The 13,095-nt window shown below is 40.3% G+C and overlaps 1 protein-coding gene across 1 annotated transcript in view; it reads left to right on the plus strand.

Moving 5' to 3' along the window:
- Positions 1–13,095, plus strand: part of TG (thyroglobulin) — a 160,122-nt gene that overhangs the window by 53,949 nt on the left and 93,078 nt on the right. The window contains exons 27-35 of the mRNA XM_063327567.1: positions 1,317–1,484; positions 2,917–2,982; positions 3,714–3,794; positions 5,903–6,040; positions 7,164–7,340; positions 8,319–8,430; positions 8,983–9,062; positions 9,330–9,473; positions 12,706–12,771. Coding sequence (XP_063183637.1) covers positions 1,317–1,484; positions 2,917–2,982; positions 3,714–3,794; positions 5,903–6,040; positions 7,164–7,340; positions 8,319–8,430; positions 8,983–9,062; positions 9,330–9,473; positions 12,706–12,771 — 1,032 coding nt within the window. The remainder of the gene's footprint in view (positions 1–1,316; positions 1,485–2,916; positions 2,983–3,713; positions 3,795–5,902; positions 6,041–7,163; positions 7,341–8,318; positions 8,431–8,982; positions 9,063–9,329; positions 9,474–12,705; positions 12,772–13,095) is intronic.

The following is a 13,095-nucleotide window of genomic DNA, read 5'->3' on the forward strand; positions in this document are numbered from 1 at the left end:
GGAATTATGTTAAGTTACTGCATACAGGAATGCAGTCTACATTCTCCTAAGTCTGGGTGTCTAGCTAGCAGAACAAGTTGGAGTGGGATGGACAGTGTCTGGCAGAGGTGGGACTTAGAGCCCAGATTTCTGCCAGTAAATTTAAGGATTTAATGCCAGTGGTGGCTTTTTGTGGTTTCTTTTCGAGCTCACATGGGATCAACTTTCCTGTTGGAGGTGCATTTTATATAGGAAACGTGAGGTTCTAATTGAGTTGCCTCAATTTTTTTAAAGATGGGCTCTTACAAATAAAGGCATGTGCTACTGGCTGCTATATGGCAAGCACTTCTCTAGTTTTGAGTGGGAAACTGATCCTGGATTTCAGGAAACTTTCTCTGTGGAAATTATCAAGCAAGTGTTTCCAGGAAATTATTTTTTGTTTTGGCATCTCTTTTATTTTTGCACCAAAATGTTTTGGTGATCTTGTAAAGTCCTTTTTCCTATACGTTTACCATCAAATTTTTATGTTCTCTGTCCTTGTGAGTGTAGAAGGGGGTGGGGAGAAGATCAGTGTTGTAGAGCGCTCTGGTTAGTTGAAGTGGCCTATTTGGATCAGTAATACAGGTAAACACATTAGTTTGACTAACATTGTTTTAAAAATAATTAAATAAATAAATACAAGTATCACATTCCATATCTCATGTACCCAGTCCATAAAAAAAAAAATAAAATCAGAGAAGGCATTGTAAAACCATAGAAATGCCTGAGCTGTGACAGCCAATACAAAGCAAAAACTGAGTATTGTCTAGACATTATGGTAAGAGAGCGATGCCAAAACATCTGGCCTTAAGCGTGCTGGTGCCCCTGACTCAGACCATGATGCTGGGGGAGGCTCAGGCCTGGACTGACTGAAATCAGATACCAATCCAGGAAACCATCCAAGGAAAAATGTAAGTGCTTTCTTGGTTCAGAGCCTGAGCTTGTAAGACCGCTGAAGGACTGAATATGTCTCCGTGACGCTATAAAGTGCTGAGAACATTGTTGGGTATTATCAGATAATAGTAGTATTTTATTAGGTGGTAATAGTATGTGCTTGAAATCTCTGAGAAGCAGGATACAAATGGTTTTTTTAGGTATGAATAGCAAACCTTACTGCTCTGATGTGAATGTATGGGTCTGATTGTCTTTTTTTTTTTGGGTAGCACTACTAAAGGGTATCTACCTCGGTGACACAAGTTCAATTGGCATTCAGAGAAACAATTGGGATGCTTGGGTAGAAATCTCTGTGTAACTTCAAAGCATCGGAGTGATGCAGCTGTCTTTTTGCCTGAACCTAGGTACCATTTTGTGTAGTTTGATGAGCTCCCCAGACGTGCTGATCTGCAATGCAAACGACTGGAGTCCGACACCAACATCTGGCATGGATGGGATATGTAAAGGTGTGAGCTATGATGAAAAAGAGAAGATGTTTTCCTTCACCCTGGGAGGGCAAGTGTTCAGTGGAAGTACGTCAATGAATTATCTCAATTTACATTCCTTTTCTTTAATTCTTCTATAGACTCCACCTTTTTCACCAGCCTGCTCTTGTACTTCAGTGCTTTTATTCTCAAGTAAATCCATATCTGTACAATCACAAGAGAATAAGAACTCCCCAACTGGATGGACACACTTTACTGCGTGATCATTAACGAAAGTCAAGAATGTACTGCTTTTAGTATATTACTCTGTAATATTTAATTTAGGCAGATTCAAGACAATAATTGGAAAGAAAGGTAAATTCTGGAGCAAAGACAAAAAGAGAGATGCCCAGAGCTGAACAGAAAATACAATGATGGAAAATAGAATAAAGCCTTGGCACCGTGGACCCAGAATAGCACCAGGACATCTGGGTCATAGAGTCATAGAATCTTCATGGTTGGAAAGGACCTTTGAGTTTATTGAGCCCAACCATACACACACACAAAAAACCCCTACAATCTCTGTCACTAGAGCATGCCCTGAAGTGCCAAATCTAGACGTTTCTTAAATACCTCTAGGGATGGTGACTCAACCACCTCCCTGGGCAGGCTGTTCCAGTGCCTGACCACTCTTTCAGTAACGTCATTCTTCCTAATATCTAATCTAAACCCCCCCTGTTGCAACTTCAGACCATTTCCTCCGGTCCTGTCATTATTCACCTGGGAGAAGAGGCCAACACCCACCTCTCTCCAACCTCCTTTCAGGTAGTTGTAGAGGGCAATGAGGTCTCCCCTCAGCCTCCTCTTCTCCAAGCTAAACATGCCCAGCTCCCTCAGCCTGTCCTCATATGCCCTGGTCTCCAGACCCCTCCCCAGCCTGGTAGCTCTCCCCTGGACACGCTCCAGCACTTCAATGTCCCTCTTGTACAGCGGGGCCCAGAACTGAACACAGCACTCGAGGTGAGGCCTCACCAGCGCCGAGTACAGAGGCACGATCACTTCCCTGCTCCTGCTGGCCACTCTATTCCTGATACAAGCCAGGATGCTACTGGCCTTCTTGGCCACCTGGGCACACTGCTGGCTCATGTTAAGCTGGCCATCCCCCAGCACCCCCAGGTCCTTTTCTGCTGGGCAGCTTTCCAGCCACTCTGCCCCAAGCCTGTAGCGCTGCTTGGGGTTGTTGTGACCGAAATGCAGGACCCGGCACTTGGCCTTATTAAACCTCATAGAGTTGGCCTTGGCCCATCGATCCAGCCTGTCCAGGTCCCTCTGTAGAGCCTTCCTACCCTCAAGCAGATCAACACTCCCACCTAGTTTGGTGTCGTCTGCAAACTTACTGAGGGTCCTTCTTCCTCAGGGTCTTGTATTGTAAATAAGGTGATGTGTAGTCTAGTGATGTGTTTTTAATGTAATTTCTGAAAATTTCAGTGCTACATGTTTAACTTTAGCAGCTGTTCTAATAATTTTTTTTCTTTCTTAGCATCTAAGGTGGCAGAAGAGGCTGAAAGAAATTTTACTACCTTTCAGCAAGTTTATCTGTGGAGAGGTGAGTTATCTCACAAAAGTTGTTATAAAAACTCACCATGAATGGGAGGCAGTGGCACATGTGTGTCCTGTAAACTTGTTTAAACTGGAAATGTTATTCTCACTTTATTTTATACCATCCAAATTGAGACACTACTCAGCAGTCCTTCCTGGTGGGCCAGGTGTAATCTGGAGTAATTCTGCTACTGTCAGTTTTGTGAGACTTGGGTAAATTCTTGTGTCTGAGAAGATGCTTTATTAGTTTTACTATCTGCGAAAAATGCTATCACGGAGACATTTGCCTTTGTTCCACCAGTGTCCAGGATCCATAATAATTTGGCACTTTATACATAACTAGCAGGGTTACCTTTATTAGCACCATAACGACGTATGTGTTGTTTTTGCAAGTTTACTTTCTGAATCTCACAACACAGATAGCAGGACCTGCGCAAATGATTTGTGATACTGCTTTAGAAATGCACACAGCATCCAGAGCACTGATGAGGAATGTATAGTGATTGTGGATGTGGCATTTACTTTTATCCTCCAAATAGCACATTCTCGTTTAGGTTTTTCCCATGGAGTTACTTGTAGATAGATGGTCTTAGTCATTTTTGACTCATCAGTTGGTGGAACTACCTAAGGAGTTTTCCTAAATGTTGCACTTTAAAATGTTTGCTAAATTTAGTGAACTAAGAATAAGCTTGTCTCGTGGATGAAAGTAAATGGAATTACTATGCTTTTTAATTCCAGGCTCTGATATGGTCACCCGAACTAAAACCTCTGCATGCAATGCTGCTGCTTTGAAAACAGAGAATGATCTGACGTTATCAGGTATTGCAGTAAAGGGCGAACAGAGAAGGCAGCAGAAGATAGCTTAGAGGGGTGTGGAATTTAACTAGAAAATATCATATATTGCCATATATGTATCATAATGATATAGCTGTTGTGAAGTCCAGAGGATTTCTCTTGGGTAAGAAGTACAATGCAGGTTTTGAGAGAGATGTTCAAATTGTGAGTCTCCTGTCTTTATGGTTTTTACCTTCCCAGGCCGGGCTGGAAATGAAAGTGTTAAAATGTTCAGTGAAAGCTTGTTCTTTCAGACTTACTGAACTGTAAAGACTCAGGAAATATTATTTGGTTGGGGAAAAAATTCATATAAACTCATGAATTGAATCCTTAGCCTGGGTACCTGGGTATATATATATATCGCTACCAACAATATGACTGTAAATACGATGCTTGAAGGAACTCAGGATGAAACTGCAATCACAAGTGTTTCTTCTGTGCATGACGAAAGTGGGCGACCTGGGAAGTTCTCTAGCTTCTTTGTTATTCCAGGGTCTGCTCTTCATTATACTAAGTCATGTATATACCAAAAATCATTTGTATTGACTTCCTAGTGTTCCTTTGGGTCTTCGGAACCATAATCCTAAGAGAAACAGAGCAGTGGAGCCTGTTGAGAGCGCTTGGGCTCATCTCTAATGAACTGTAATCTTTGCTGAGAAGCCTTGATGAATACCTGAGCATGTGATTTAATACATGTAAAACCTTAACATGAAGCGAGTTGCTAGTTTTGCTTGTGTAATTTGAGAGGAAGGGAAACTAAAGCGCCCATTTACCCAGTGGTGCTCCCATATAATTAGTGGTATTTTAAAGTCTAAACTTAAAAATGAGAAAAAAAAACCCTGCACTTAATACATTGGGTGAAATTCTCTTGCATTTACCTGCCAAGGCATGAGTGCAGCCCTCAGGGTTCTCCATTTACCTTGCTGCAGCTGATGATATCATTAAACCCTGGAGTTATGCAAGGAATGCAGCTTCTTCCTCCATCCCTTCATTTTAATCATGACACAAACTAAGAGAAACTGAAGGTTGAAGTTAAGTCTTGAGAGGTAACAAGACTTATAAATCACCTTTTTTAAAAAGTTATGGATACACCTGAGAAAATGTCTACAGAGCTTTTATTACTTGATGATCATCCTTAAAGCACGTGGTAGCATATCTTTTCTATTTTCTGATAGAAAATTCAAAGCTACTGTGCACTCCCAGTAGGTGCTTCAGCATTTCAGCTGCAATCGTCAGCGTGTCTTTACTATTTTCATTTTTGTCTGGCTGTTTCAGTGCGTGTAAAATTAAATAACAGGAATCTCTCCACTGTTGGAGTAACTGGGGATGAGACCTGCTGATGACATTTGATGAATAAAAAGGTGTTTATGAAGAAATTTGTAAGAGATCGGTGAAGAGTGTTCATTTCTTTCAATATTTTACTTGGAGCCTTATTTTAAAGGGATGAATTTGAAAACGGCTTGAAATAGTTAAGATTGTTTCAGAGGAAGCTCAGGAGAGATAAAGTGTTGTAGGCACATCTAAAGTCACAAGCAGGGGACAGAAAGGAGTTATTTAACGTAGTCCGTGGAGCATAAACTAGAAGAAATGATTAAATGAATGAAATAGATATTATATATGTTAAGAGAACATTTAACACTGAAAGGTGTAAAAGCTTCTCAAGGTAATATAAGGAAACTACTGTGTTTTGGATTAATAAAACTAGATTGATTAAGGCATTGTAAACATCCCCTGAAGCATCATACTTCACTGCTAAGCTGATGTGCTGTGTGACAGAGTAGAGAGAACTTTCTTATTTCTAGGAACTGTGACTTTCATCTATTTTTTGGGTGGTGGAAATAGTCTGACAATGCGACGTTGTGCAGTGGAGCTCGGCGAGGAGGCATTGCCGACACAGGCATCAATAACTGTGGGTGGACAATTCTGTTACTAAAAGCAGTATTTGGTGTATGCTAGCCCTACGAAAAGTTTGCAGCTGTTTTACTGTGAAAGGCAGAATTTTATATACAAATAAATTCAATTTATTACTGATCATAGTTATGGGGTTTTTTTGTGGATTTGACCATTTGTTTGTCTGTTTGTTTGAATCTCAGATTCTACAAAGGATCTTTTCTACCTAATGGACAACAGCCGGATACAAAGTGACCAGAACTCTTCTCTCCCCTACCAGCAGTACTGGGTCTTCAGGCAGAAGTACTCAGCAGAGGAAGCTGTACTTTGGTGTCTCACACGTAAGACATCCTGGAGACTGTTATTTTACAGGGAATAATAATTAATTAAAATATTTTAATGGGTATTATAATCATGATGAGTGGAAACTCTGGACGTAGAGATTTTTTTAGGGAAAAACCCACAAAATTTTCATGGAAGTTACTAATGGGGCCACCTGTTTCTTCCTCACAATCTTTGCCTACTGTGGCAGAAAGGTTACTCATCATTCGTCACCAGCGTATCCCTGTTATGGGCAAGAGAAGTAGAAGATACAGCTTAGACAACACTCTGCTGTTCTTGACATGTAGCCGTCCAAATAGATGACATAGTGGTAAAAGGAGAAGGTAAAATTCAGATGTCTGGGGTTACTGATAAAGTACATTTCAACGTGATAAATGGAGAAGAGTTTCTAACTCTGAGTACCAGGAAGGCAGAACCGAGAGTACTAAGCCACGCACAAACATCACTGCAAGAGGCCAGTCGAGCTATGCCTGTTTAAAATGAAGCGTTGAGGTATATATCTACTGAAGCCATTGCCACTGTAATTAAGAAATGGGTTTGACAGCTTTGTTTCTTTTGGGAAGGTGCATTATTACCCTGGGGCAAATTTCAGTGCAAATTGCTACAAGCAAATGGCTTGAATAGTTGAGTCTGGAAAAATTATTGATATTTTTGAGTAACACATGAACATTTCAGAAATATTTTTTGCAAAAAATTCCTAAGACATTGTAGACTTTATTGTTCTTTTTATTCTTTAAAGTAAGACACCCATGACTAATGCAGAGTTCTCTTACGATTGTACAGTTTGCATGCCAAATTTACTAAAAAGAAAGAGACATCTTTATGAATCACAGTGTCAGTGACACCAATACACTAGGACAATGCTTATCACAGCTGGGGAATGTATCTTTCCAGTTAGCGGTGATGTAGCTTCTTTTCTGTGCTCTCCAGGTAAGCCTGCTCTTCAGTGTCGCAAGAAGCAGAATCTGTCCCTGTTCCTCTTGTGCCATAATTGAACAATATTGACATTCTCACTTTTAGTTATTTGCTGATGGTCAGCTTTAAGCACGCTGAAGACGTGAAGAGGAATAGAGAGGCGAAGAAACGCTCGTGTGTGTAACTCTTAGTAACTTTGCTTCCTAGGTTGTGCACAAGAAGATGAGTTTTGTCGAATGGCAGATCTTCAAAATGCCACAGATGTATACTTTGTGTGCACTCTCTATCCAGAGGCACAGATTTGTGATGGCAGCATCAACCAAATGCCAGAAAACTGTCGAACGGTGCTACCCCGGCAACCACAGACATTGTATCGTAAAATAGGTAAGTTTGGGGATTTGCATGTATAATGTGTGCTCTAACCCTGATAACGCAAGCTAGTGTTTTGGCTCTTGATTCTGAGATAAAAAGTGACGGGGCAAGGGGGAAGGTCCAGCTGTTCTGGGTTTGTTTTTTCATTTTCAGTTCAGAATGGAAATATATTAACCGTAAGTTCCACTCTTAACGTAAGTTCCAGTTATTCCCGATTCAGTGAGGCCAAGGGTAGCTCAAGTAATTTGTATACCAGGCCTTAGACCTTTTTATAATGTGAGTGAAATGGGAATGTCATTGGGATGTCACCAATACCATTTGCAGCCATTATCATTTCCATGGTAGTTAAGCAATGCAAAAATTGAAAGTCATTGAGTGTAATTTTTTTTTACTTTTTTTATTCTTTTAGAAAATACAGACTTACAGACATGTGGATTTTAATCTTTGGGTTTTGATACTTTGGAAGTTGAATGATTTTCTCATAGGGCTCATGGGTCAAAACTGGACAAACAAGCCTGTTATCACTGTACAGGAATCTATACTTTTGCTGTGAAAAATGTAGAGGCCCACTGAACTCAACTACTAATTGTGTCGTTTTGGGGAGCTCAAAGTGCAGCACAAGGTGACTAATGCATGAGTACACTGGAGTCTTCCAATCTGGAATTCTGGAAAGGTTTTTGGACCTTGAGGAAGGATTAATGTCAATACAGGTCTCAGAAACAGAAACTCTGGGTTGGAAGTCTTCCCGTGGCGATGTACTTTGCTAAGTTTTTAGTCTTTGCTTGTTGGACTTTTGTTCATATTCAGGCTTAACTGTCAAAAGTTTGCTGTGATAAAGCAAAACTTACCTTTTGATGGACCAAGAGCATTGTAGCATATAAACATAAACTTTACCCTTACAATGTGATTAGTTGGCCAGCCTGTGTAAATGACAAGGTTAAGCTGATTTTTCCAATTTTATTTTCTTTTTCTTTTTCTTTTTCCTTCTAGTCACTCTAAAAAGTTCTGTGAAGAGCTTCTACACACGTATACCATTCCAGACAGTAACTGAGATCTCAGTGAGGAATAAGACTGACATGAGCAGAAAAACTGTTTCAGATGGGTAGGACATGACTGTTTTTTACTGGAATTTTAATCATGCCTGGAACACCGAGGCCCTGCTATGCAGATGAAGGGGATCAGATGTATTTATCCAAGAAAAGCATTATCAGAGAATATTTAACACAGGAAAAAACCATATGAATTAAAATAAATTTATAATTGAGTTATAATAATAATGTATATAATTAGTAATTATATATATGTGAATTATTACTCATACTGCTATTAAATTGCTGGTTGGCCAGTTAAATCTCTTGGTAATAATGCACCAAATTAATGTAAGCTGATATTTTTAGGGCAGATATCAAAATGCTCATCTAAATTATTAGATGTAGTCTGGTAGATGTGTACTGATAGAACATAATTTCATCTACAAATAGAAAATGTAGGGCAGCGTCTATGCAGTATGAACCACTGTGAGGTGATCTTATCGTGAGGGGCATCTCTACAGGTTCTCGATTTCTCTCCCCTATGCAGTATCCTCTCTTCCCTTCTCCATGGCAGAGAGAGATTACTACCGATAATAAAAGTAATGAGGTTTTTCCTTTCCCAGCTTTTTTGAGTGTGAGCGTTGGTGTGATGCTGACCCCTGTTGCACAGGATTTGGCTTTTTTAATGACTCCCAGCTATCAGGTATTTTTTCACTATTTTTAAAATAATTTCAGTCTTCCTACATTATTATAAATTTTACCATTCTTTTGATGTGAAGGGCACTTTAGAAGCCCTTGCAGATCTTATGCAACTTTCTTTAGCACTTTTTTGAGTAATCATAACCATTGCTAGTTCAGTGCAATGAAAAGCTCCGTATCACAGAAATCTATAAATTTATCCTCATCTATAAATTTAATATAAATATAATATAAATATTTCCTCATCTATAACCATGTCTTTCCCTGGCAGGTGGAAAGATCGTATGCCTGACCTTGAACAGCCTGGGCATCCAGACGTGTGCTGAGGAAACAAGGAGTGTTTGGCAAGTTTCAAATTGTAGTTTGTCGGATGCTGAAGTCAGGATACACCCATTTGGCTGGTATCAAAAGCCTGGTAAGTGGTGCAGGCCACATGGCCTTTCCAGCTGGTTTCTGCACATTAAAGCTTATTATTTAGCTTTAACGTATAGAAGCTTCAGCTTTCAGATGGAGGACCCATTTGCAGGGATTGCGAATAGACAGGACAGACAAGTATGTGTGAGGGAAAGAAATTTTAATTTCCGTTTTTGTAGAAAAGGAACAGAAATATCTCAAAGAGGTGTAATTGTATTCCGTAGATTGTATGGGAGACTTGTGGCTGATGTTGGAATCTAAATATATTTTGTCCCACTGCACAGGCCTGGTCAGGACATTGCTCTTTGCTTCTCAGTGCTGGGCTTTTTGTTCAACAGTGTGAGTGGATGGGTTGCCTCAAAGGATTGGTTTTGTTCTGGAATTTAAAATTCATTTTTGGCTGTTTTGGTAAAGAAAGGGACAAGACCAAATTCCAAAGTAGCACTGTGTTCTTCAAGTGGTAGGAAGCCGTCATGTGTTCAAATAGAAGAGAAGTTATTTAGGTTAGGTTATTTCCTCAAGAGGAATCAAAAGTAGAGCTAGTCAAAGTGAATTTTCTTTTCCATAGTGAAACAAAAGACTCCATTACTTTGTTGAAAAGTTTCAGTGGGTTTGTCATTTGTTACACTCCTCATGGATGGGTGATACTGACCCCTTTGTTAAATCTTTGTTAAAAGTTGACTTGACATAACTGAAACAATAAGGACAATGAACACCTGTCTAACTGTATCCCCCTTTATGTGAGGATAGCCTGTTATTGAGTCTACAAGAGCAGGACCCTGTTGAACTCCTCTGAAAGTAGTGAGGCCCCATGGGGGCAGGTCTGGCGATGTTGACAGGATCAGGGATAAAACTTGAATAAGGAGTACTTTTTCCTGCTTTTAAACTCATCAGAAGGACCAATGCCTAAGTGGAAGGGGGAAGAATGAAGTGCGGATATATGCTGTCCAGTGCATGTGATGTAAAGATAATCCAATTAAAGTTGTGTAGCGCTAGATCAGATATCCTTGCAATGCACTGCATTTTAAAGTGTTGGTAAACTTAAAGAAACCTTCATTCACGCTGTAAGTGTCTGAAATATGAACTCAATCCTGAGCTTTTGAAGTCCTGCACTGGCGCACTACCCGCTAGATCACCCATTTCCTCCCCAGGTGGTGCAACCTTGGTTAAAGAGGAATCATAGAATCATAGAATTGCCAAGGTTGGAAGGGACCTTTCAGATCATCTAGTCCAACCATCAACCTAACTCTGACAAAAACCATCACTAAACCATATCTCTAAGCACTATGTCTTTTAAATACCTTCAGGGATGGTGACTCAACCACTTGCCTGGGAAGCCCGTTCCAATGCTTAATAACCCTTTCAGTGAAGAAATTTTTCCTAATATCCAGTCTAAACCTCCCCTGTCGCAACTTGAGACCATTTCGTCTTGTCCTATTGCCTGTTACTTGGGAGAAGAGACCGACCCCCACCTCTCTACACCCTCCTTTCAGGTAGTTGTAGAGAGCGAGAAGGTCTCCCCTGAGCCCCCTTTTCTCCAGGCTGAACACCCACAGCTCCTTCAGCCGATTCTCATCAGACTTGTTCTCCAGACCCCTCACCAGCTTTGTTGCCCTTCTCTGGACACACTCCAGCACCTCAATGGCTTTTTTGCAGTGAGAGGCCCAAAACTAGACACGATATTTGGGGTACTCTGTGCTCCAGGAGACACAGCATGGAGTTGAGGAGCACCACAGAAGCTTATAGGGGTTTCCCGAATCCCCAATGTGGGTTTGGGGATGGATGAGGTGAGGTTCTAGCGCTGAGAAGAAGGGAACAACAGGCCTGATAAAGTAGGCAATGAACGGCAGGAGCCTGCGTGCAGGGGGAGCTGAGAGGCAGCCAGGGGTAAGAATGAAGAATAGTAGAAAGGCAACGTGAAGAGGAGATGGCAGAGGTGTAGATACGCTTCCACGTGGAATTGTTTTTCCTCTCATTGACGAAGAATCACCTAAAAATAAAGTATGTTTCTTACTTTACAGAGAGAGGGATGATGAAAAGGAGCCTTGGGTGTATGCAAAGGGGATAGTGTTAGGAGAGATGGTGACATTTCCTTACTTAGTGAGGAAGCTTCAGATGTGTTTCCACCCTAACACACAGCAAGGCACAGATGTTTATGCAAATGGAGATATTTGCAGACAAAAATTTGTGTCAGTTGTGCTGGTGTGCTGGGCGTCTGGGAACCAGGAAGAGGAACAAGAAAGCTCTGAGGCTAAAAGGGAAAAATGAGTGAAATCTGAAGGAGGAATTTACTGTAGGCAGTGGGACAGTAGCATGAAGCAGGGTCTTTGGTTTTAGTCCGCAGTATTCTGTTGAAAGAAGGTACTTGTGTAACCGCATTTCATGTTAAATTGATGTATGAGCTGTTTGCCCACGCAGCTCTGCTCAGGAGCTGTTTGACTTCATATGTGTATCCTCGGTTGCAGCGCCGTCAGAGGAACACATAGTAGCATTCTAAAGAGAGTTCTGGATAGCCCCAATTCTTCACTCCTGTCAATGTGAATGGTAAAACTCCTGAGCTTTAAGAAATATCTATTGGTTACGTGCACGGACAATACAAAGTGGAAGAAGCAAACAGAAAATCTGACCTGTCTTCAGCTTCTGTAGGGATGGTGGTTTATTTTGTTGTAGTAGAGAATTTATAACTGATTTGATTAGCCTAAGTGTTTTACAAAATATGAATGCCCAGGGGAAACTTCTTGTTTGCTATTTAAAATTACAAGATGTTTGAAAGAAATGTTAGGAAATGAGAAGCTTTGTGTATGGAAAATATGAATGATTATTTGAATTTTAATTTGAAAAACTTCCTGTTGGAAACTGACTTGTTCCTAGTTCTCCTTTTGAGAAATTCCAGTTTGCTAATCAGGAAGCAGAGAAAATCCCATGTCTCTTATGATGTAGGAAACCAAATATAGGGGGGGATGCAAAAAAACACAGAACTACTGAAATGAGTTGGTCATAAATAACTATGTTTTGAAAAGTGTTTGTAGGAATGTTTATAAATATGGGAACTTAGGGAAATCTGGTGTCATGTATGAGTTAGACAGCAAAGCAGCCTTGCATCCTTACTCTCGGTGTTTGGGGTGAGAAGATGCAACATTCAGATCCCAGAAGTAATACAGGAAATATTAAGGTTTTGATTTTAAGCCTTCAAGAGTAATTGTTTTCAAATGTTTTGTGTTTTCTGCTTTTAGCTGACTTGAAGAACACCATGCCTAACCTGTGTCCACCTGTTAGCTTACCTCTCAGGCCAGAAGATGGTAAGTATATTCACATATTAAGCTAAAACAAGGACGCGTCCTCTATTTCTGTATATATTTTTTATATATTACTCAAAGATCACATTATAATGAAATGGTTGTGTACCCCATGAGTTTATTCATACAGATGCAGCATGTATTCTTTTTATTAAATGTGTATCACTGAAATGGAAAAATTATTGTTATCCGCGATGCTGGTCTAATATCTATCTCTCAAAGTCACTGCCACAAGAGGTCACTGAGGCAAAATATTTGGCATGATATAGAAGAAATATATCATTTATAAGTGTGGATGTTACATCACTTTCAATGGATGTAACTTCA

The sequence above is a fragment of the Chroicocephalus ridibundus genome, chromosome 2 (genome assembly GCF_963924245.1).
Source record: "Chroicocephalus ridibundus chromosome 2, bChrRid1.1, whole genome shotgun sequence".
NCBI lineage: Eukaryota > Metazoa > Chordata > Aves > Charadriiformes > Laridae > Chroicocephalus > Chroicocephalus ridibundus.